At 49.1% G+C, this 26,232-nt stretch overlaps 1 protein-coding gene across 1 annotated transcript in view; it reads left to right on the top strand.

Annotated features, from left to right (window-relative positions):
* Positions 1–24,557, top strand: part of SLCO1C1 (solute carrier organic anion transporter family member 1C1) — a 124,029-nt gene extending 99,472 nt beyond the window's left edge. The window contains exons 14-15 of the mRNA XM_077267237.1: positions 17,270–17,387; positions 24,126–24,557. Of these exons, the coding sequence (XP_077123352.1) occupies positions 17,270–17,387; positions 24,126–24,318 (311 nt within the window). The 3' untranslated portion in view covers positions 24,319–24,557. The remainder of the gene's footprint in view (positions 1–17,269; positions 17,388–24,125) is intronic.
* The last annotated feature ends 1,675 nt before the right edge of the window (positions 24,558–26,232 follow it).

Below are 26,232 nucleotides of genomic sequence, written 5' to 3'. Positions count from 1 at the left end.
TCCGGCAAGATAGCAAAAATATAAATACTGCTCTAGGGAGGTGGAAACTGGGCTAACCGCATACCTGATCCTGACACAAACAACTAAAAGTAGCCGGTGAACGTGCCTACGTTGGTTCTAGACGTCTCGAGCCAGCCGGAGAACTGACTACCCCTAAAGGGAAAAAATAAGACCTCGCTTGCCTCCAGAGAAATTGAACCCCAAAGATATAGAAAGCCCCCAACAAATAATAACGGTGAGGCAAGAGGAAAACACAAACGTAGAGATGAACTAGATTCAGCAAAGTGAGGCCCAATAGTCTAGATAGCAGAAAATAGATAGTGGACTATGCGGTTAGCAGAAAACCCTACAAAATATCCACGCTGAACATTCAAGAACCCCCACATCGACTGACGGTGTGGAGGGAGAATATCAGCCCCCTAGAGCTTCCAGCGAGTCAAAAATCAAATGTAAAGCAAGCTGGACAAAAACACTGAATAATGCAAACAATCCAAATTGTACAAAACAGACTTAGCTTTTCTTGCATGAGGCAGACTGAAAGGAATCCGGAGGAGACCAAATAGGTCTGGATACAACGATGCCAGGCAAGAGACTGAGTCCAGAGGAGACTCAAATAGGAAACACCCGCTGCTTAACGACACAGCTGGAGCTCAGGCCTGCAACAAGACATACCTAACACAATACCGTTAGTGACCACCAGAGGGAGCCCAGAAACACAGTTCACAACAGAAACCAAAGTAGCAGAACTAGCCCGATTATTGAGGGCGAACTCAGCCAATGGCAAAAAGGACACCCAATCATCCTGATCAGCCGAAACAAAATATCTCAGATAAGTTTCCAAGGTCTGATTAGTTCGTTCAGTTTGGCCATTCGTCTGAGGATGGAAGGCCGACGAAAACGACAAATCAATGCCCATCTTAGCACAAAAGGACCGCCAAAATCTGGACACAAACTGGGATCCTCTGTCAGACACAATGTTCTCCGGAATCCCATGCAAACGAACCACATTCTGAAAAAACAGCGGCACCAAATCGGAGGAGGAAGGCAGCTTAGGCAAGGGCACCAAATGGACCATTTTAGAAAAACGATCACAAACCACCCAGATGACAGACATCCTCTGAGAGACTGGAAGATCCGAAATAAAATCCATGGAAATATGCGTCCAAGGCCTTTTTGGGATAGGCAAAGGCAAAAGCAAACCACTGGCACGAGAACAGCAAGGGTTGGCCCGAGCACAAATCCCACAGGACTGCACAAAGGAACGCACATCCCGCGACAAGGACGGCCACCAAAAGGACCTAGCCACCAAATCCCTGGTACCAAAAATTCCAGGGTGACCCGCCAACACCGAAGAATGAACCTCGGAAATAACTCTACTGGTCCATCTATCCGGGACAAACAGTCTCTCCGGTGGACAACGGTCAGGTTTATTGGCCTGAAATTCCTGCAGCACCTGCCGCAAATCAGGGGAGATGGCAGACAGAATCACCCCCTCTCTGAGGATACCAGCCGGTTCAGAATCTCCCGGAGAGTCAGGCATAAAACTCCTAGAAAGGGCATCAGCCTTCACGTTCTTTGAACCCGGAAGGTATGAAACCACGAAATTGAAACGGGAGAAAAACAGCGACCATCGAGCCTGTCTAGGATTTAACCGTTTGGCAGACTCGAGATAAGTCAAATTCTTGTGATCCGTCAAGACCACCACACGATGTTTGGCTCCCTCAAGCCAATGTCGCCACTCCTCAAATGCCCACTTCATTGCCAACAACTCCCGATTACCAACATCATAATTCCGCTCGGCAGGCGAAAACTTTCTTGAAAAGAAAGCACATGGCCTCATCATAGAGCCATCAGAGTTTTTCTGCGACAAAACAGCCCCTGCTCCTATCTCAGAGGCATCAACCTCGACCTGGAAAGGGAGAGAGACATCCGGCTGACGCAAGACAGGAGCCGAAGAAAACCGACATTTCAGCTCCTGAAAGGCCTCCACGGCTGCAGGAGACCAATTCGTCACATCAGAACCCTTCTTGGTCAAATCCGTCAAAGGTTTAACCACACTAGAAAAAGTAGCAATGAAGCGACGGTAAAAATTAGCAAAGCCCAAGAACTTCTGAAGACTCTTCACTGATGTAGGTTGAGTCCAGTCATAAATAGCCTGGACCTTAACTGGATCCATCTCAATAGTGGAAGGAGAAAAAATAAAGCCCAAAAAGGAAACCTTCTGGACTCCGAAGAGACATTTAGAGCCCTTCACAAATAAGGCATTGGCACGCAGGACCTGAAATACCATCCTGACCTGCTTCACATGGGATTCCCAATCGTCAGAAAATACCAAAATATCATACAGGTACACAATCATAAATCTATCCAGATACTCTCGGAAGATGTCGTGCATGAAGGACTGAAACACGGAAGATGCATTAGAGAGCCCAAAAGGCATCACCAAGTACTCAAAATGGCCTTCGGGCGTATTAAATGCCGTTTTCCATTCATCGCCCTGTTTTATACGCACAAGATTATACGCTCCTCGAAGATCTATCTTGGTGAACCAACTAGCCCCCTTAATCCGAGCAAACAGATCAGACAGCAATGGCAAAGGATACTGAAATTTGACCGTGATGTTATTTAGAAGGCGATAATCTATACAAGGTCTCAGAGAACCATCCTTCTTGGCCACAAAAAAGAACCCTGCACCCAAAGGGGACGAGGACGGGCGAATATGCCCCTTCTCCAGAGACTCCTTTATATAACTCCGCATAGCGGTATGTTCTGGTACAGATAAATTGAAAAGTCGTCCCTTAGGGAACTTACTACCAGGAATCAAATTTATAGCGCAATCACAATCCCTATGAGGAGGTAGGGCACTGGATTTGGGCTCATCAAATACATCCTGGTAGTCCGACAGAAATTCAGGGACTTCAGAAGAAGTAGAAGCAGCAATTGACACCAAAGGAGCATCGCCATGAATTCCCTGGCCACCCCAACTTGACACAGACATTGCTTTCCAATCCAGGACTGGATTATGAGCCTGCAGCCATGGCAGACCCAACACGACAACGTCATGCAAATTATGTAACACAAGAAAACGAATCACCTCCTGATGTGCAGGAGTCATGCACATAGTCACTTGAGTCCAGTACTGAGGCTTATTCTTGGCCAATGGCGTAGCATCAATTCCCTTTAGTGGAATAGGAAATTGCAAAGGCTCCAAGATAAAACCACAGTGCCTGGCAAATGACAAATCCATCAAGTTCAGGGCAGCGCCTGAATCCACAAAAGCCATAACTGAGTAGGATGACAGAGAGCAAATCAAAGTAACAGACAAAATGAATTTAGGTTGTACAGTACCAATGGTGACAGACTTAGCGAACCTTTTTGTGCGTTTAGAACAATCTGAGATAACATGAGCAGAATCACCACAGTAAAAGCACAACCCATTCTGACGTCTGCGAATCTGCCGTTCAATTCTGGTCAGAATCCTGTCACATTGCATAGACTCAGGCTTCTGCTCAGAAAATACCGCCAGATGGTGCACAGGTTTGCGCTCCCGCAAACGCCGATCAATCTGAATGGCCAACGACATAGACTCATTCAGACCCGAAGGCGTGGGGAACCCCACCATAACATCCTTAAGGGCTTCAGAAAGACCTTTTCTGAAAATTGCTGCCAGGGCACACTCATTCCACTGAGTGAGCACAGACCATTTCCTAAACTTCTGACAGTAAACCTCTGCTTCATCCATACCCTGAGAGAGAGCCAGCAAAACCTTTTCTGCCTGGTCTATGAGATTAGGTTCCTCATAAAGCAATCCAAGCGCCAGAAAAAACGCATCCACATTTAGTAATGCAGGATCTCCTGGCGGCAGAGAGAATGCCCAATCTTGAGGGTCACCACGTAACAAAGAAATAATAATTTTAACTTGCTGAACAGGGTCACCAGAGGAACGAGGTCTCAGAGAAAGGAATAATTTACAATTATTTTTGAAATTCAAAAACCTAGATCTATCTCCAGAGAATAACTCAGAAATTGGTATTTTAGGCTCTGACATAGGACTGTGAACTACATAATCCTGGATACCTTGTACCCTTGCAGTGAGATGATCCAGACTAGAGGACAGACCCTGAATGTCCATGTCTGCAGCTGAATTCTGAACCACCCAGAGATTAAGGGGAGGAGAGAGGCTAGCCACACTGCAGAGGAAGAAAAAAAAAAAAAAAATGAACTCAGGATCTCTTATCCCTCTTTTGCGATGCATTAACTCTTTTATGGTCTGCTGTACTGTTATGATCCTGGTGGCAAAGATCGCAAACTGACCTGCTAAGTAACAGAAATCCTTAGGACAAGCTCTGGGGATGTGGGAGCTATACTGACCGCAACCCTGATTCTATCAATACACACTATAGGCAGCCGTGGAGCGTTACCTAAAATCCTAGATGCCTCGTCACAGCCTGAGAAACTAGCTACCCCTAGAGAGAAAGCAAGCCTCACTTGCCTCAGAGAAATTACCCCAAAGTTTAGACAGCCCCCCACAAATAATAACGGTGAGTTAAGGGGAAAACACAAATGTAGAAATGAAAACAGGTTTTTTTTAGCAAATGAGGCCCGCTAACACTAAATAGACAGAAGACAGCAAGGGATCTGTGCGGTCAGTATAAAATGCTATCAAAAATAATCCACGCAGAGATTACAAGAACCCCCACACCGACTCACGATGTGAGGGGCGCAACTCTGCACCCCAGAACTTCCAGCAAGCGAGAATATTACATATAAGCAAGCTGGACAGAACTCATCATATACAGAGAAACATTTTCAAGGAAATAATGAGCAAACATGAACTAGCAAGACTTAGCTTTTCAGGAGGAGACAGGTCACAAGGAAAGTCCAGAGAGATCAGAACCAGTACTGAATACAACGACAGCAGGCAAAAAGTGAAGGTCCAGGTGAAGTTAAATAGAGGCCAGACTAGCAGAAAACGAGGCAGCTGGATTCCAGCTACAGACCCGCAGTAAGCACTAAAGGCCACCAGAGGGAGCCCAAGAACAGAACTCACACAATACCACTCATGACCACAGGAGGGAGCCCGAGAACGGAATTCACAACAGTTCGGCTCCTCTTCCCAGGATTCTCTTACCAACCCAAGGTGTCCCCGGACTCGCCTGCCATACAGGAGCTCGAAGGGGGAGAACCCCGTCGAGGCCTGCGGAACCTCTCGGTAAGCGAACAGCAGGTGTGGGAGGTACCGCTCCCAGTCGCGCCCTTGTGTCTCAACCAGCATGTGTAGCATCTGTTTGATTGTGCCATTGAAGCGTTCACACAAGCCATTGGTCTTTGGGTGATACGCACTCGATACCAGGTGCTTCACCGGCATTCTCTTACAGAGAGCCTCCATTAGGCGAGACATAAATTGGGTCCCTTGATCAGTAAGCATTTCCCTGGGAAATCATACACGTGAAAAGATGGCCAACAGGGCATCCGCCACCTTATCTGCCCTAGTTGAAGACAGAGCTACTGCCTCTGGGTACCGGGTAGCGTAGTCTACCACAGTAAGGATGTATCGCTTCCCAGAGCTGCTGGGGACGGCCTGCGGGCCCACAATGTCCACCGTGATCCTCTGGAAAGGCTCCTCTATCACTGGCAAAGGGATCAGGGGAGCCTTAATAGCAGGCCCCACCTTCCCCACTCTTTGACAGGTGACACAGGAGCGGCAGTAGTTTGACACATCTGTCCCCATCTTAGGCCAATAGAAGTGTTGAGACAGCCGGGCCTTAGTTTTTCTGATCCCCAAGTGTCCAGCTAGCGGGATCTCATGGGCAATCCGTAACAACTCACCCCGGAATTGCTGCGGGATGACCAGCTGTCTTTCCCTCAACCACTCCTTTTGTGATTATCCGGGTACTGTCTCCCGGTACAACCTTCCTCATTCACAAAACACCTTCTCCTTATCAGTCCCGGAGGTGGGCGGCTCAGCGAGTTGTCTCAAACTCTCTAGGCTCGCATCTGCGCACAGAGCGGCCTGAAACTCCTGGCTAGGGGAAGCCAGAAGCAACGTCAGGGTCCCTTCCCCACGGGAACCCTCTTGGACCTGCTCTGGGTCCACCTCTGGTTCAGTCACAGTGTGTTATGGACTGGTGATTTAGGAGCGACATGCGACTAGCTCTGAGCAGGTGGTAACTATACAGACCGCAGTTCCTGATCTTAACACAACACTAGCAGTAGCCGTGGGATGTTCCTGTCACTCCCTGGACACCTCGTCACAGCCGGAGAACTAGCTACCCCTAAAGGTAGGAATAGGAAAGCTATCTTGCCTCAGAGAAGATCCCCAAAGGATAGGACAGCCCCCCACAAATATTGACTGTGAGAGGAGAAGGAAATGACATACGTAGTATGAAACAAGATTTAGCAAAGGAGGCCACTTCTAGCTAGATAGATAGTACAGGAAAGAACACTGTGCGGTCAGTAATAAAAACTAGAAAAAGTCCACCGCAGAGATATGCAAAAATCTCCACACCTGACTAAAGGTGTGGAGGGCAAAATCTGCAGCCCAGAGCTTCCAGCTTAGCTGAATAGATCCATACTGATAAGCTGGAAAAATGAGCAAAACATAGAATGTGCTGAACAATAAAGTCCACAACAAGTGGACTGCAAAAGGACAAGCAAGGACTTATCTTTGCTGAACTGGACAGAGTGTCAGGGAAATCCAAAAGAGCAGTGGCTCCAAGCAGGAACAATTGACAACTGGCATTGATTGAGGGATAAGGCCAGACTAAAATAGCCGATCCAGAAAGACGATCAGTGGAAGCAGCTGCTGATGCTAAATCCAAGAAGCAGCTATACCACTCAAAACCACAGGAGGGAGCCCAAGAGCAGAATTCACAAAAGTGCTACTTACAACCACCGGAGGGAGCCCAAGAGCAGAATTCACAACAGTACCCCCCCCTTGAGGAAGGGTCACCGAACCCTCACCAGAGCCCCCAGGCTGATCAGGACGAGCCAAGAGAAAAGCACGAACCAAATCGGCAGCATGGACATCGGAGGCAACCACCCAAGAATTATCCTCCTGGCCATAACCCTTCCACTTAACAAGATACTGAAGCCTCCGCCTCGAAAAACGAGAATCCAAAATTTTCTCAACCACATATTCCAACTCCCCCTCAACCAACACCGGGGCAGGAGGATCAACAGAGGGAACAAAGGGTACCACATATCTCCGCAACAAAGATCTATGGAAAACATTGTGGATGGCAAAAGAGGTTGGAAGGGCCAAACGAAAAGACACTGGATTGATAATCTCAGAAAACTTATAAGGACCAATAAACCGAGGCTTAAACTTAGGGGAAGAAACCTTCATAGGAACATGACGAGAAGATAACCAGACTAAATCCCCCACACGAAGCCGAGGACCAACACACCGACGGCGGTTAGCAAAACGCTGAGCCTTTTCCTGAGACAACATCAAATTGTCTACCACATGAGTCCAAATCTGCTGTAACCTGTCCATCACAGAATCTACACCAGGACAATCAGAAGGCTCAACCTGCCCTGAAGAAAAACGAGGATGGAAACCAAAATTACAAAAAAAAGGCGAAACCAAAGTAGCCGAACTGGCCCGATTATTAAGGGCAAACTCGGCCAACGGCAAGAAAGCCACCCAATCATCCTGATCAGCAGACACAAAGCATCTCAAATAGGTTTCCAAGGTTTGATTAGTTCGCTCAGTTTGGCCATTTGTCTGAGGATGGAACGCCGAAGAAAAAGACAAATTAATGCCCATCCTAGCACAAAAGGCCCGCCAAAACCTGGAAACAAACTGGGAACCTCTGTCAGACACAATATTTTCCGGAATGCCATGCAAACGAACCACATGCTGAAAAAACAATGGAACCAAATCAGAGGAGGAAGGCAATTTAGGCAAAGGTACCAAATGGACAATTTTAGAGAACCGGTCACAAACCACCCAGATAACAGACATCCTTTGGGACCCAGGAAGATCCAAAATAAAATCCATGGAAATATGCGTCCAGGGCCTCTCAGGGACAGGCAAAGGCAAAAGCAACCCACTAGCGCGGCAACAGCAAGGCTTAGCCCGGGCACAAATCCCACAGGACTGCACAAAAGAACGCACATCCCACGACAAGGAAGGCCACCAAAAGGACCTAGCCACCAAATCTCTGGTACCAAAAATCCCAGGATGACCGGCCAACACCGAACAATGGACCTCAGAAATTACCTTACTTGTCCATCTATCAGGAACAAACAGCTTCCCCACAGGACAGCGGTCAGGTTTATCAGCCTGAAATTCCTGAAGCACCCGCCGTAAATCAGGGGAGATGGCAGAAAGAATCACCCCTTCCCTAAGAATGCCAACCAGCTCAAGAACTCCAGGAGAGTCAGGCAAAAAACTCCTAGAGAGGGCATCAGCTTTAACATTCTTAGATCCCGGAAGATATGAAACCACAAAATCGAAACGGGAGAAAAACAGGGACCATCGAGCCTGTCTAGGGTTCAGCCGCTTGGCCGACTCGAGGTAAATCAAATTCTTATGATTGGTCAAGACCACAACGTGGTGCTTGGCTCCCTCAAGCCAATGTCGCCACTCCTCAAATGCCCACTTCATAGCCAACAACTCCCGATTGCCGACATCATAATTGTGTTCCACAGGCGAAAACTTTCGGGAAAAGAAGGCACATGGTTTCATCAAGGAACCCTCAGAATTCCTCTGTGACAAAACGGCCCCTGCCCCAATCTCAGAAGCGTCAACCTCAACCTGAAAAGGAAGAGACACATCCGGCTGACGCAAGACAGGGGCAGAAGTAAATCGGCGCTTAAGCTCCTGAAAGGCCTCCACAGCCTCAGAGGACCAATTTGTCACATCAGCGCCTTTCTTCGTCAAATCGGTCAGGGGCTTAACCACACTAGAGAAGTTGGCTATGAAACGGCGATAAAAATTAGCAAAGCCCAAAAATTTCTGAAGGCTCTTCACAGATGTGGGTTGAATCCAGTCATGAATGGCTTGGACCTTAACAGGATCCATTTCTATAGGCGAAGGAGAAAAAATAAACCCCAAAAAAGAGACCTTCTGAACTCCAAATAGGCACTTAGACCCCTTCACAAATAGAGCATTATCACGAAGGATCTGGAATACCATCCTGACCTGCTTCACATGAGACTCCCAATCATTGGAAAAAATCAAAATATCATCCAAATACACAATCAAGAATTTATCAAGATAATTGCGAAAAATGTCATGCATGAAGGACTGAAATACAGAAGGAGCATTAGAAAGCCCGAAAGGCATCACCAGGTATTCAAAATGGCCTTCGGGCGTATTAAATGCAGTTTTCCATTCGTCACCCTGTTTAATACGAAGAAGATTATATGCCCCTCGAAGGTCAATCTTGGTAAACCAACTAGCCCCCTTAATCCGAGCAAACAAATCAGAGAGCAAAGGTAAAGGGTATTGGAATTTGACCGTGATCTTATTAAGAAGGCGATAATCAATACAGGGTCTCAAGGAGCCATCCTTCTTGGCAACAAAAAAGAATCCCGCTCCCAATGGTGACGAAGACGGCCGAATATGCCCCTTCTCCAAGGACTCCTTAACATAACTCCGCATGGCGGCATGTTCTGGCACAGACAGGTTGAAAAGTCGGCCCTTAGGGAACTTAGAGCCTGGAATCAAGTCAATAGCACAATCACAGTCCCTATGTGGAGGAAGAGAACTGGACTTGGGCTCATTGAATACATCCTGGAAATCTGACAAAAATTCAGGAACATCAGAAGAGGGGGAAGAGGAAATTGACATTAAAGGAACGTCACTATGTACCCCTTGACAACCCCAACTAGTCACAGACATCGATTTCCAATCCAACACTGGATTGTGTACTTGTAACCATGGAAAACCCAGTACAACAACATCATGTAAATTATGCAACAGCAGAAAACGACAATCTTCCTGATGTGCTGGAGCCATGCACATAGTCAGCTGAGTCCAATACTGAGGTTTATTCTTGGCCAACGGTGTAGCATCAATACCCCTCAAAGGAATAGGGCTCTGCAAAGGCTGCAAAGAAAAACCACAGCACCTGGCAAATTTCAAGTCCATTAGGTTCAGGGCAGCGCCTGAATCCATAAATGCCATGACAGAGAAAGATGACAATGAGCAAATCAGGGTCACAGACAGGAAAAACTTAGGCTGTACAGTACTAATGGTAACAGATCTAGCGACCCTCTTAATACGCTTAGGGCAATCAGAGATAGTATGAGCTGAATCACCACAGTAAAAACACAGCCCATTCTGACGTCTGTATCCCCTCTGTTCCGCTCTGGTCAGAATCCTATCACATTGCATAGGCTCAGGACTCTGTTCAGAGGATGCTGCCATATGGAGCACCACTTTGCGCTCGCGCAGGCGCCGATCAATCTGAATGGCTAGAGACATAGATTCGCTCAAACCAGCAGGCGTGGGGAACCCCACCATAACATCTTTAAGGGCTTCAGAAAGACCCTTTCTGAAAATTGCTGCCAGAGCGTCCTCATTCCATTTAGTGAGCACAGACCATTTTCTAAATTTCTGGCAGTATAATTCTGCTGCTTCCTGACCCTGGCACAGGGCCAACAAGGTTTTTTTCCGCATGATCCACAGAGTTAGGTTCGTCATACAATAATTCGAGCGATTGAAAAAATGCATCTACATTAAGCAATGCCGGATCCCCTGACTCAAGGGAGAATGCCCAGTCCTGAGGGTCACCACGCAGCAGAGAAATAACTATTTTAACTTGCTGAGTGGGGTCACCAGAGGAACGGGGTTTCAGAGCAAAAAACAATTTGCAGTTATTTTTAAAGTTCAAAAACTTAGATCTATCCCCGTAAAAAAAATCTGGAGTAGGAATTCTAGGCTCTAAGGCTGGAGTCTGAACAACATAATCTTGGATACTCTGAACTCTTGCAGCAAGCTGATCCACACGAGAAAACAAACCCTGAACATCCATGTCCGCGCCCAAATCCACCCAGAGATTAAGAGGAAGAAAAAAGACAAAACAGACTAAAGAAAAAAAAATGGCTCAGAACTCTTCTTCTTTTCCTTCTTTTGAGATGCATTCAACTCATTTTTGGCCAGTTGTACTGTTATGGACTGGTGATTTAGGAGCGACATGCGACTAGCTCTGAGCAGGTGGTAACTATACAGACCGCAGTTCCTGATCTTAACACAACACTAGCAGTAGCCGTGGATGTTCCTGTCACTCCCTGGACACCTCGTCACAGCCGGAGAACTAGCTACCCGTAAAGGTAGGAATAGGAAAGCTATCTTGCCTCAGAGAAGATCCCCAAAGGATAGGACAGCCCCCCACAAATATTGACTGTGAGAGGAGAAGGAAATGACATACGTAGTATGAAACAAGATTTAGCAAAGGAGGCCACTTCTAGCTAGATAGATAGTACAGGAAAGAACACTGTGCGGTCAGTAATAAAAACTAGAAAAAGTCCACCGCAGAGATATGCAAAAATCTCCACACCTGACTAAAGGTGTGGAGGGCAAAATCTGCAGCCCAGAGCTTCCAGCTTAGCTGAATAGATCCATACTGATAAGCTGGAAAAATGAGCAAAACATAGAATGTGCTGAACAATAAAGTCCACAACAAGTGGACTGCAAAAGGACAAGCAAGGACTTATCTTTGCTGAACTGGACAGAGTGTCAGGGAAATCCAAAAGAGCAGTGGCTCCAAGCAGGAACAATTGACAACTGGCATTGATTGAGGGATAAGGCCAGACTAAAATAGCCGAGCCAGAAAAACGATCAGTGGAAGCAGCTGCTGATGCTAAATCCAAGAAGCAGCTATACCACTCAAAACCACAGGAGGGAGCCCAAGAGCAGAATTCACAAAAGTGCTACTTACAACCACCGGAGGGAGCCCAAGAGCGGAATTCACAACACATTGATGACTGAGGAGGGTCCGGAAGGCAGACAGTTATCTGCGTTCCGGGCACTCTGACTGCGGGTGACAGCAGCTACGTAGGCTGTCTCCCCGGGGATTTCTACAGACCCATCAGCCGGCGCTGCTATGGGCGCTACCTCCCCATCCGCCCCAACACTTCAGGGGCAGTGCTACTTATGGGCCAGTTACCTTCCTCGGTGGCACTGGTCAATTTCATGGCGTCACCTTTCTCACGGTTCCCATGCATCTCCCCATTTTCTGTAGCACCGACACTTGCCCCTGCTAGGGGTTCCTCAGCCGTCTCACTCCGCAGAGCGACGTGGCTGAGCACTCCTGTACCTATGGACACATTAACATTTGCAGAAAAATGGTTATCAGGTTCAGTTGGCACAGGTACCACATTTTCACCTTGAATCCTAGGGAAAAAATGGTTAGCAGATGCATCATTACAAGATAAAGCATGCTCAGGTAACACATGCGATTTCCCATCATCATCATCATCAGGGTTAACGTTACCCTCATTAGTAGATTGGGGAGGGGTGTCAGGGATGTAGTATGCAACCAACCTCCCCAAATCAGTCCCCAACAAAACATCAGTGGGCAAATTATTATTATTAGGGTTTTCCCCGGAATGATTTCTTCAGGGGCAACCAGTTCGGGTCGGATGAGGGTTCGTTCAGCCCCGGTGTCCTTGAGGCCTGTAGCAACATGGCCTCCCACGGTGACGTGCTGTACGTTGACACACCCCCTCCCAGCCACACCACCCACCAAAAGAACTGCTGCATTAGGCCCTGGGGCCTTGGATGAGGGGTTCTTTTGCTTGTCTGGACAGTTGGGACTGATATGACCAGTCCGATTGCAGAAGTAACACTTGCGGGGTTCGGTGGTAGGTCTGGTGCTGTTGGCTACGGGGACAGGACCTCTGGTGTGTTGGCTGGCAGGGGTACTGGCGTTGGATGCAGGCTTACCCCCTCTCCAGCTGGTGGTGACTGGCTTCCGCACTTCCGATCTACGGTTGGCCTCATAGGCATCGGCAATCTGCGCTGCTTTCGTCACGTCTTTGGTTTCTCTGTCCATCACGAACTGTCGCACCTCAGCTGGGCAAAGATGGAAGAACTGGTCTTTGATCATCAGGTCTCGCAGCTGTGCAAAGGTGGTCACTGACAGTCCTTGGGTCCACTGGTCAAAGTGGGTCCCCAGCCCATGCACCACATCACTGTAACTGTCGTGTGGGCCACGATGGAGGGTCCGGAACTTTCTACGGTACACCTCGGGTGTAAGCTGGTACTTGGCTATCAGAGCCTGCTTGATGGCCTCATAGTCACCATCTTGTTCTTGAGGGAGGGCAGCAAATGCCTCCAGAGCTTTGCCTCTCAGTCCTGGTGTCAGGTATCGTGCCCATTCTTGTGTAGGCAGCTGGTACTGTCTGCAGGCTTTCTCAAAGGCCCGCAGAAAAGTGTCCAAGTCCCCATCCTTTTCCATCACAGGAAAGTGCTCAGGCCGGGGCTTCGGTGTCTGAGCGCTGCTGGGCTCACGGCCGGACTGGGCCGACCCCTGCATTTGCAATCAGGCTATCTGCATCTGGTACTCCCGCTCCACTTGCCGCTCGGCTCTCTCAGCCTCCCGCTGGGCCTGGACCTCTCGCTCGGCTCGGGCCTCAGCCTCCTGCCGGTATTGCTGAATCAGCTGCCGACGTCCCTCATGGTCGTCCGTGGGGAATTCTTTCAAGGCTGCCTGCAGGTGGGGGTCCAATCCGCCCTGGTTACTAATAGGGCCGGCATTCAGTGGTTGGACCTCTGCTGCAGCACCATGTTCGCTAGTGCTGGCTTCTGCGGCTTCCGGGCTCTGAGAGTGGTCTAGAGAGGCTTCCCATTGCACCAGTTCAGCGACCATTTGAGTCTTAGTCTTGCCCTGGGAGTTCAGGCCATGGAACATACATATCCCAGCAAGAGTGTCCCTCTTCTGCTGTGTGTACCAGGCTTCTCCTTTCGCAGCCATGGTTGCCAAATAAAAGATAGGATAGAAAAACGAAGAGAAGGGAGGGGATAATTACCAGTACACAATTGTCTCCGGACTAATAAACACTGAGTTCGTTCTCCAAGCTTATTTGCGCAGAGTCCTCGCAAGAACTTTCTGCAAGTTTTTAGTGAGAGGAATGATTGCTCAAACCAAATCACTAATGCTCTAATATGCCACCGCCTTGCCACCAATTTGTCACGATTCACACCGTGACCGTCACCCCTACGTCACGGATCGGGGTGACTTTAAGCCAACAGACGGCTATCACATGTGCAGGGGGGCTTATCTTAGTTATCCCTCCACTCCACAATGGGATGAAAAAACACACACAAGGCTATTGACCTCTTAGTTTACAGTAGGGGCTTATTCTAGGTATCCCACTGCTCTTCAATATACCACGAACTGCAGGGATTTATGTATATCCCGCTTACAGTTCCACTTAACACTTGCAGCTCTCTTGTGCCCCCTCTTACTCTCAGGTCAGATTAGGTACTGCACCCTTGGTAATTAATCACCAGAAAGGCTGCCTGCTATGTACTGGCTATTGGGCACGCTGCAGCGACGCGATAAACTACTCCCGCACAGGCAGGAACAATAATTATCAACGCCGCAGTCCCTACAACAACACCCAAAGGCCTGCACGGTAAGCTGCCACCAGTGTTGTGAATTTGGATTCTGGGCTCCCCCGGTGGCTACTGGTGGAATTGAACTGGTGTTTTCATCTTCTCTGTTCACCTGTTCCCATCAAGATGTGGGAGTCGCTATATAACCTTGCTGCTCTGTTAGTTGCTTGCCGGTCAACAATGTTATCAGAAGCCTCTCTGTGCTTGTTCCTGCTCCTAGACAACTACTAGATAAGTTGGACTCTTGTCCATGTTTGTTTTTGCATTTTTGTTCCAGTTCACAGCTGTAGTTTCGTTACTGTGTCTGGAAAGCTCTTGTGAACAGGAATTGCCACTCTGGTGTTATGAGTTAATGCCAGAGTTTTAAAGTAATTCCTGGATGGTGTTTTGATAGGGTTTTCAGCTGACCATGAAAGTGTCCTTTCTGTCTTCTGCTATGTAGTAAGTGGACCTCAAATTTGCTAAACCTATTTTCATACTACGTTTGTTATTTCATCTTAATTCACCGCCAATACATGTGGGGGGCCTCTGTCTCCTTTCGGGGTATTTCTCTAGAGGTGAGCTAGGACTAATATTTTCCTCTGCTAGCATTATTTAGTCCTCCGGCTGGTGCTGGGCATCTAGAATCAACGTAGGCATGCTACCCGGCCACTGCTAGTTGTGCGTTAGGTTTAGTTCATGGTCAGCTCAGTTCCCATCTTCCAAGAGCTAGTTCCTATATATGCTGATGCTATGTTCTCTTGCCATTGAGAACATGACACACCAGCTTCGATTAAACGGGTCCGAAGCTAACCCAACACAGTAGCGCAATTTCCTTCCGGAGACAGGGTACGTTTTAGAACAGGAGAACGAATCTAGTATATTAATTATTATACTCCATAAATGATTTTAAGGCAGTGTTTATCGAAAAATATTACAAGGATGTTACAAAAGAGACAATTGCAATTATGTACAAGGTAATTATATAAAAAAACAAGGATTACATGAGAAATAACACTTACATGTGTTCAAAGCATTGCAGGCAACCAGGCTAGTGGAGTTTCCATCTGTCCCAGTTCATCAGTAGGTCTGGATAGGAACAGGCTCACACAGACTCCAGCAGACAGACAGACCAGGTAAAAACTAACTGCTCAAAGCCTGGCAGACACTTATGACCTGCAGCCCGTGACATCACCAAAAGGGCTGGGTTAAGATCGCCCTTCTCTTTTTTCAGTCTTAGTAATTCAACCTTAAATTTGTCTAATTTCTATAACTCTGCTACAAAACATGTCATAGTCATAACAAACCCAGCAATCATCTCGTATTAACGTTGGCATTCTAATGAGATCAAATATGTCCTATTTGTGATGCATAATTACAGAGAAATCCAAACTTTTTACCTGATGGAGTTAGAAGCTCATGTTTACAGTGATGGATAGATGCTCCGATGGACTTTAGCAATCTCTATCTAAGATTCTCTTAGCCCCAGTCCTTGGCCCAATATCTTACAATAATGGAACAAAGGACATCCATGATTCTGGAAGCTTCCATACCAGTTATAGCTGGACAAGAGTTTAAGCCTTCCCAAGTGATTGTAAAAATTCTTTTGGGAGGGGTATGAGGGATTTGGGAGCTGAAAGTCAGGAATTTCCAGCAAGAAGCAATAAAAACCCTTCTACACTCATTGACAAGACAAGCTAAACACAGAGTGAAGGGGGGTCAACGCCCACCCTATGTGTGCTGGCAGAGAAACTAAACTTATTATATACATTTTCCTCACAAGCCTCCTGAGAGCAGACGTTCTGTGACACAGAGGAAGTCACTCAAAAATGTACAGCAATGCAGTGATGAGCCTCCCGAGAGCAGGCGTTCTGTGAAACAGAGGAGGTCACTCAAAAGGGCAGCAATGCAGTGATGAGCCTCCAGAGAGCAGACATTCAGTGAAACAGAGGAAGTCACTCAAATACGGGCAGCAATGCAGTGATGAGCCTCCCGAGTGCAGACGTTCAGTGAAACAGAGGAAGTCACGCAAAAACGGGCAGCAATGCAGTGATGAACATCCCGAGAGCAGACATTCTGTGAAACAGGGGAGGTCACTCAAAAAGGGCAGCAATGCAGTGATGAGCCTCCCGAGAGTAGACGTTCAGTGACACAGAGGAAGTCACTCAAAAACGGGCTGCAATGCAGTGATGAGCCTCCCTAGAGCAGACGTTCAGTGAAACAGAGGAAATCACCCAAAAACGGGAAGCAATGCAGTGATGAGCCTCCCGAGAGCAGACGTTCAGTGACACATGAGTCTCCCCACACCGAGACATTCAGCAACACCTCTGCCTTGATCCTTCTCGCAAAGACATGCTATTTTCACAATAGGCTGCTGTCATTGTCATCACATCGTCAGTGTCACGGCTTAGGGTTTGTTCCACTGTATCAGCGCAGGTCCACTGTACAGTTGGCACTGCAGCATTTTTCTGTTTACAACTCACAGAGGATTGTCAGATGACACAGTGAGACGAGCAATCCTCTGAGAGTTCTTGGCTGTGGAGAAAGAGGAGACCTCGACCTTTGCAATGTCATAATAGGATGTGCTCCTTCCAATAATGGATAGACCCCAATAGTGACATTATGGGGGGGGCTCCTCACTTCATCAAATGCAGAGGGAGAGGGAAACCACATCCACCAGCCAACTAATGACACCCTGCTACTTGTGTCTTACAGCCGGGGTCCCTGCCCCCATGTACTACGGTGCTCTGATCGACAGTGTGTGTCTGAAGTGGGGGGTCCGGCAGTGCAGCAGGAAGGGGTCCTGCAGATTGTACAACACAGATGCCTTCCGGTGAGTGCGGAGCAGGAAACACAGGACTAAGGAGCAGGGAGCGGAATAATGGTGACTCCTACTGTGCTGAGGAACTGCCCCAAATTATCAGCATTTCCATGCAGTCACCTCCAGAGCTGCAGTCACTATTCTGCTGTTACATCATCTCTTATCCTCCAGTCACCTCCAGAGCTGCACTCACTATTCTGCTGTTACATTGTGTCTTATCTTCCAGACACCTCCAGAGCTGCACTCACTATTCTGCTGTTACATTGTGTCTTATCCTCCAGTCACCTCCAGAGCTGCACTCACTATTCTGTTGTTACATCGTGTCTTATCTTTCAATCACCTTCAGAGCTGCATTCACTATTCTGCTGTCTAACTTTGGACTAAGTTTCTCTTAGTAAAGAGTGACATACCAGCTCTGACTTGTCAAGGTAAGCAGGATTGTTCGCTCTGCAATGCTCCTCTGGGAAATTTTATAAGCAAAATGCCTCTTCAGTGAGATAGAGGACTTGAACTCTAGCGCCACCTGTTGGAGGCAGCGATCCCACAAGTTACAATCAACCCTTTAACGAGTCTGGCAATATGACTTAGGATAAAAGCCAAATCAGAATCTCAATTTGCATATAACTTTGGACACCAACTGCAGTTTATCCACATTGTGCGACTGGATGAGAGGACAGGATTTGACAGCAGAATAGTGACTGCAGCTCTGGAGGTTACTGAAGGATTAGACCCGATGTAACAGCAGAATAGTTACCACAGCTCTGGAGGTGACTGGAGGAGAAGACACCATGTAACAGCAGAATAATGACTGTAGCATTGGAGGTGACTGGAGGATAACACACGATGTAACAGCAAAATAGTGATAGCAGCTCTGAAGAAGAATGGAGGATAATAATATGATGTAACAGCTACTGCACCTCTGGAGGTAACTGGAGAATAAGACACGATGTTAATTGACATGAGGACGGCTGCAGAGTTCATACACAGATGAAGGCAGTGCTGCAGACAGGAGTGAGGGATGAGAGCCAGCAATGACATTAGGTGAGGGTGGCTGCAGACAGGAGCGAGGGATGAGAGGTGACAATGACATTAGGTGAGGACGGCTGCAGACAGGAGCGAGGGATGATAGGTGACAATGACATTAGGTGAGGGCGGCTGCAGACAGGAGCGAGGAATAAGATGTGAAAATTACATTAGGTGAGGGCAGCTCCAGACAGGAGCAATGGATGAGAGGTGACAATGACATTAGGTGAGGATGGCTGCAGACAGGTGTAAGGAATGAGAGCCGGCAAGGAAATTAGGAGAGGGTGGCTGCAGACAGGAGCGAGGAATGAGATGTGAAAATTACATTAGGTGAGGGTGGCTGCAGACAGGAGCGATGGATGAGAAGTGATATTGACATTAGGAGAGGGTGGCTGCAGACAGGAACGATGGATGAGAGGTGACAATGACATTAGGTGAGGGCGGCTGCAGACAGGAGCGATGGATGAGAGGCGACAATGACATAAGATGAGGGCAGCTGCGGACAGGAGCGATGGATGAGAGGTGACAATGACATTAGGTGAGGGCGGCTGCAGACAGGAGCTAGGGATGAGAGGTGACAATGACATTAGGTGAGGGCAACTGCAGACAGGAGCGAGGGATGAGAGGTGACATTGACATTAGGTGAGGGCAGCTGCAGACAGGAGCGAGGGATGAGAGGTGACAATGACATTAGGTGAGGACGGCTGCAGACAGGAGTGAGGAATGAGAGCTGGCAATGACATTAGGTGAGGGCGGCTGCAGACAGGAGCGAGGAATGAGATGTGACAATGACATTAGGAGAGGGTGGCTGCAGACAGGAGCGAGGAATGAGATGTGAAAATTACATTAGGTGAGGGTGGCTGCAGACATGGGCGATGGGTGAGAGGCGACAATGACATAAGGTGAGGGCAGCTGCAGACAGGAGCGATGGATGAGAGGTGACAATGACATTAGGCGAGGGTGGCTGCAGACAGGAGCGATGGATGAGAGGTGACAATGACATTAGGTGAAGGCAGCTGCAGACAGGAACGATGGATGAGAGGTGACAATGACATTAGGTGAGGTCGGCTGCAGACAGGAGCTAGGGATGAGAGGTGACAATGACATTAGGTGAGGACGGCTGCAGACAGGAGTGAGGAATGAGAGCCGGCAATGACATTAGGTGAGGGTGGCTGCAGACAGGAGTGATGGATGAGAGGTGACAATAACATTAGTTGAGGGCGGCTGCAGACAGCAGCGAGGGATGAGAAGTGACGATGACATTAGGTGAGGGCGGCTGCAGACAGGAGCGATGGATGAGAGGTGACAATGACATTAGGTGAGGGTGGCTGCAGACAAGAGTGAGAGATGAGAGGTGACAATGACATTAGGTGAGGGAGGCTGCAGATAGGAGCGAGGGATGAGAGGCGACAATGACATTAGGTGAGGGTGGCTGCAGACAAGAGTGAAAGATGAGAGCCAGCAATGACATTAGGTGAGGGTGGCTGCAGACAGGAGCGATGGATGAGAGGTGACAATGACATTTGGTGAGGGCAGCTGCAGACAGGAGCGATGGATGAGAGGTGACAATGACATTAGGTGAGGGCGGCTGCAGACAGGAGTGAAGGATGAGAGGTGACAACGACATTAGGTGAGGGCGGCTGCAGACAAGAGTGAAGGATGAGAGGTGACAACGACATTAGGTGAGGGCGGCTGCAGAGAGGAGCGAGGGATGAGAGGTGACAATGACATTAGGTGAGGGCGGCTGCAGACAGGAGTGAAGGATGAGAGGTGACAACGACATTAGGTGAGGGCGGCTGCAGAGAGGAGCGAGGGATGATTGATGACAATGACATTAGGTGAGGGCGGCTGCAGACAAGATCGAGGGATGAGAGGTGACAGTGACATTAGGTGAGGTTGGCTGCAGACAGAAGTGAGGGATGAGAGGCGACAATGACATTAGGTGAGGACGGCTGCAGACAGGAGCGAGGGATGAGAGGTGACAATGACATTAGGTGAGGGCGGCTGCAGACAGGAGCTAGGGATGAGAGGTGACGATGACATTAGGTGAGGGCAGCTGCAGACTGGAGCGAGGGATGAGAGGTGACAATGACATTAGGTGAGGGTGGCTGCAGACAGGAGTGAGGGATGAGAGGTGACAATGACCTTAGGTGAGGGTGGTTGCAGACAAGAGCGAGGGATGAGAGGTGACAATGACATTAGGTAAGGGTGGCTGCAGACAGAAGTGAGGGATGAGAGGTGACAATTACATTAGGTGAGGATGCCAGCAGACAGGAGTAATGGATGAGAGGTGATAATGACATTAGGTGAGGGAGGCTGTACACAGGAGCAAGGGATGAGAGGTGACAATGACATTAGGTGAGGGCGGCTGCAGAGAGGAGCGAGGGATGATAGATTACAATGACATTAGGTGAGGGCAGCTCCAGACAGGAGTGAGGGATGAGAGGTGACAGTGACATTAGGTGAGGGTGGCTGCAGAGAGGAGCGAGGGATGAGAGTTGACAATGACATTAGGTGAGGGTGGCTGCAGAGAGGAGCGAGGGATGAGAGGTGACAATGACATTAGGTGAGGGCAGCTGCAGACAGGAGCGATGGATGAGAGGTGACAATGACATTAGGTGAGGACGGCTGCAGACAGGAGCGAGGGATGAGAGGTGACAATGACATTAGGTGAGGGCGGCTGCAGACAGGAGCGAGGGATGAAAGGTGACAATGACATTAAGTGAGGGTGGCTGCAGACAGGAGTGAGGGATGAGAGGCGACAATGAAATTAGGTGAGGGCAGCTGCAGACAGGAGCGAGGGATGAGAGGTGACAATGACATTAGGAGAGAGGGCGGCTGCAGACAGAAGCGAGGGATGAGAGGTGACAATGACATTAGGTGAGTGCGGCTGCAGAGAGGAGCGAGGGATGATAGATGACAATGATATTAGGTGAGGGCAGCTCCAGACAGGAGCGAGGGATGAGAGGTGACAATGACATTAGGTGAGGGCGGCTGCAGAGAGGAGCGAGGGATGATAGATGACAATGACATTAGGTGAAGGCAGCTCCAGACAGGAGTGAGAGGTGACAATGACATTAGGTGAGGGCGGCTGCATACAGGCGCATGGGATGAGAGGTGACAATGACATTAGGTGAGGGCGGCTGCAGAGAGGAGCGAGGGATGATTGATGACAATGACATTAGGTGAGGGCGGCTGCAGACAAGAGCGAGGGATGAGAGGCGACAATGAAATTAGGTGAGGGCGGCTGCAGAGAGGAGCGAGGGATGAGAGGTGACAATGAAATTAGGTGAGGGCGGCTGCAGAGAGGAGCGAGGGATGAGAGGTGACAATGACATTAGGTGAGGGCGGCTGCAGACAGAAGCGAGGGATGAGAGGTGACAATGACATTAGGTGAGGGCGGCTGCAAACAAGAGCGATGGATGATAGGTGAAGATGACATTAGGTGAGGGCGGCTGCAGACAGGAGTGAGGTATGAGAGGACCCTCTGTGTCGGTCAGCAGGACCCCCTGCGTCTGTCAGCAGGACCCTCTGTGTCTGTCAGCAGGACCCTCTGTCTGTCAGCAGGACCCTCTGCGGCTGTGAGCAGGACCCCCTGTTCCTGTCAGCAGGACCCTCTTTGTCTGTCAGCAGGACTCCCTGTGTCTGTCAGCAGGACCCCGTGGCTGTCAGCAGGACCCTCTGTGTCTGTTAGCAGGACCCCCTGTGTCTGTCAGCATGACCCCCTGCATCTTTCAGCAGGACCCCCTGTGTCCATCAGCAGGACTCTGTGTCTGTCAGAAGGACTCCTTGTCTGTCAGCAGGACTCTGTGTCTGTCAGCAGGACCCCCTGTGTCTGTCAGTAGGACTCTCTGCATCTGTCAGCAGGACCCTCTGTGTCTGTCAGAAGGACCCCCTGTGTCTGTCAGCAGGACCCCCTGTGTCTGTCAGCAGGACCCCCTGTGTCTATCAGAAGGTCTCTCTGTGTCTGTCAGAAGGACTTTGTGTCTGTCAGCAGGACCCCCTGTGTCTGTCAGCAGGACCCCCTGTGTCTGTCAGCAGGACCCCCTGTGTCTGTCAGCAGGACTCTCTCTGTCTGTCAGAAGGACTCTGTGTCTGTCATCAGGACGCCCTGTGTCTGTCAGCAGGACTCTCTGTGTCTGTCAGCAGGACTCTCTGTGTCTGTCAGCAGGACTCTCTGTGTCTGTCAGAAGGACTCCCTGTGTCTGTCAGCAGGATCTTCTGTGTCTGTTGCAGCACCCACAGGTAACCGGTTGCTGCAGTGATGTTGCCTTCCCTTCGGGGAGGGTGATGTCACGCTTGGAGGCAAAGGGGATCCTATCTATCAGGTAAGGCACTCGCATTCAACACAATCTGAATCTAGGCCAGGAGGGGGAGCTCAGAACCGACTCTCTCACGGTCACTGCTTCACCTCAGACTTATTACAGGCAATTGACATATAGTGCTTTGCCTTCCGATTCTGTCATGCGTCCTGGAGAACAACACGACCTCGGGCTCCCGGTACCCGGTTCTGCACTCTGGCTCCCAGGGTGTCCTTCCGCTGTTCCCCTCCTGAGCCCTTTCCTCCTCTGTGCTTCTTCCCTCTAACCTCCTCCACAATTCAACTCTCCTTCTGATTCTTTTTCCAGGGGTAGCAGCTCCCTCGTGCCTGCTCGGTCCCCACGTCTGCTCCAGATGTCCTTCAGCTACTGGAGACCAAGAGTCTCCCTCCACTGTCTCTCTCAGACTCCCTGAGACTCACTGGCTCCTCCTCCAGACCAGGATACATAAAGTGTAAGGGAGCTCCCCTGAATCCGGGTCCTGAGCTCCCCCTCCTGGCCTAGATTCAGATGTGTTGAATGTGAGTGCCTTACCTGATAGATAGGATCCCCTTTGCCTCCAAGCGTGACATCACCCTCCCCGAAGGGAAGGCAACATCACTGCAGCAACCGGTTACCTGGGGGTGCTGCAACAGACAGAGGGTCCTGCTGACAGACACAGAGGGTCCTGCAGACAGACACAGAGGGTCCTGCAGACAGACACAGAGGGTCCTGCAGACAGACACAGAGTCCTTCTGACATACACAGAGTCCTGCTGACAGACACAGAGGGTCCTGCTGACAGACACAGAGGGTCCTGCTGACAGACACAGAGTCCTTCTGACATACACAGAGTCCTGCTGACAGACACAGAGGGTCCTGCTGACAGACACAGAGGGTCCTGCTGACAGACAGAGGGTCCTGCTGACAGACACAGGGGGTCCTGCTGACAGACACAGAGGGTCCTGCTGACAGACACAGGGGGTCCTGCTGACAGACACAGTGGATCCTGCTGACAGACACAGTGGATCCTGCTGACAGACAGAGAGTCCTTCTGACAGACACAGAGGGTCCTGCTGACAGACATAGAGAGTCCTGCTGACAGACACTGGGGGTCCTGCTGACAGACACAGGGGGTCCTTCTGACAGACACAGAGTGTCCTGCTGACAGACACAGGGGGTCCTGCTGACAGACACAGGGGGTCCTGCTGACAGACACAGGGGGTCCTGCTGACAGAGATTCCTTCTGACAGACACAGAGAGTCCTGCTGACAGACACAGGGGGTCCTGCTGACAGACACAGGGGGTCCTGCTGACAGATACAGGGGGTCCTGCTGACAGACACAGGGGGTCCTGCTGACAGACAGGGTCACTTCTGCTCCTTTAGACTTTTCCTCCGCCGGTGGCTGACGTGTGTGGTCTCCCCGCAGGTCCATCTACCTGGGGATGACGCTGGCGCTGGGTGCAGTCTTCCTCGGCCTGAGCGCCGCTGTGCTCTACATACTGAAGAAGCGATGTCTGACCGGAGAGAACTGCGCTCCGTGCAACAGCTGCAAGAGCTCTGCACTGCCCTCCGGACTGCTGCGGTGCGGGTGCTGGTCCCAGAAGGAGACCCGCCTCTAGTGCCCCCGGAATGTCCTGCTGTAGATGAGGACCCCAGTGTCAGTGCCAGGCTACTTATGCTAACCTGGTGCCATGCAGGACTCTGGGTGAGCTGGGTGGCATCATCCCCACCCTGCCTGGCTGACAGCTCCAGAATCTGGGCCAGCTGGGTCCTGCCACCAGTCACCTGTACATTCCCTGCGGGTACTGTCCCTGCACCACGGCCGTGTGTATCCACCCAGCTCCCCCAGGATCAGATGGAAGGAGGACGCGGCGGGAGAGAAGGATTGTCCCCTGGCGGCCTCCTCTCCTGGACTCAGATCTTCTGACAGTTTTCCATTTTTTTAAATAAAAACAATTTAGAATTTCCTATAATCGTGATGTCTCAACAATTACTAGTAATGTATCCGTCACCGCAGCGAAGAGTTAATGCCCCGGCTCTGACAGTGTGAACAGTCACCAAGTCTAAGGACGCAACGAGGACGGCGTGTGCAAAGGGAACCCCCCCGACTAATCACGTCACCCCATAATAACATCACCCCCATTATCACCCCCATAATAACATCACCCCCAATATCACCGTCATACTAACATCACCCCTCAATAATATCACCCCCATAATAACATCACCCCCAATATCACCGTCATACTAACATCACCCCTCAATAATATCACCTCCATAATAACATCACCCCCAATATCACCGTCATACTAACATCACCCCATAACATCCCCCATAATATCATCACCCCCATAATAACATCCCCCATAATAACATCCCCCATAATAACATCCCCCATAATATCATCATCCCAATAATAACATCCCCCATATCATCACCCCCATAATAACATCCCCCATATCATCACCCCCATAATAACATCCCCCATAATATCATCATCCCCATAATAACATCCCCCATAATATCATCACCCCCATAATAACATCCCCCATAATATCATCACCCCATAATAACATCCCCCATAATATCATCACCCTCATAATAACATCCCTATAATATCATCACCCCATAATAACATCACCCCCATAATAACATCCCTATAATATCATCACCCCATAATATCATCACCCCATAATAACATCCCCCATAATAACATCACCCTCATAATAACATCCCTATAATATCATCACCCCCATCACATCCCCCATAATATCATCGCCCCCATAATAACATCACCCCCATAATATCATCACCCCATAACATCACCCCCATAATATCATCACCCCCATAATAACATCCCCCATATCATCACCCCATAATAACATCCCCCATATCATCACCCCATAACATCACCCCCATAATATCATCACCCCCATAATATCATCACCTCATAATAACATCCCCCATATCATCACCCCCATAACATCACCCCCATAATATCATCACCCCCATAATAACATCACCCATATCATCACCCCATAATATCATAACCCCCATAATATCATCACCCCATAATATCATCACCCCCATAATATCATCACCCCATAATAACATCACCCCCATAATATCATCACCCCATAATAACATCACCCCCATAATATCATCGCCCCCATAATAACATCACCCCCATAATATCATCACCCCATAACATCACCCCCATAATATCATCACCCCCATAATAACATCCCCCATATCATCACCCCATAATAACATCACCCCCATAATATCATCACCTCATAATAACATCCCCCATATCATCACCCCCATAACATCACCCCCATATCATCATCCCCATAATAACATCACCCATATCATCACCCCATAATATCATAACCCCCATAATATCATCACCTCATAATAACATCCCCCATATCATCACCCCATAACATCACCCCCATATCATCACCCCCATAATAACATCACCCCATAATATCATCACCCCCATAATATCATCACCCCATAATAACATCACC

This window comes from Ranitomeya variabilis, chromosome 5 (assembly GCF_051348905.1).
Source record: "Ranitomeya variabilis isolate aRanVar5 chromosome 5, aRanVar5.hap1, whole genome shotgun sequence".
In the NCBI taxonomy this organism is placed as follows: domain Eukaryota; kingdom Metazoa; phylum Chordata; class Amphibia; order Anura; family Dendrobatidae; genus Ranitomeya; species Ranitomeya variabilis.
The sequence above is the reverse complement of the archived record's forward strand: the minus strand, read 5'-3'. Positions and strand labels throughout refer to the sequence as shown.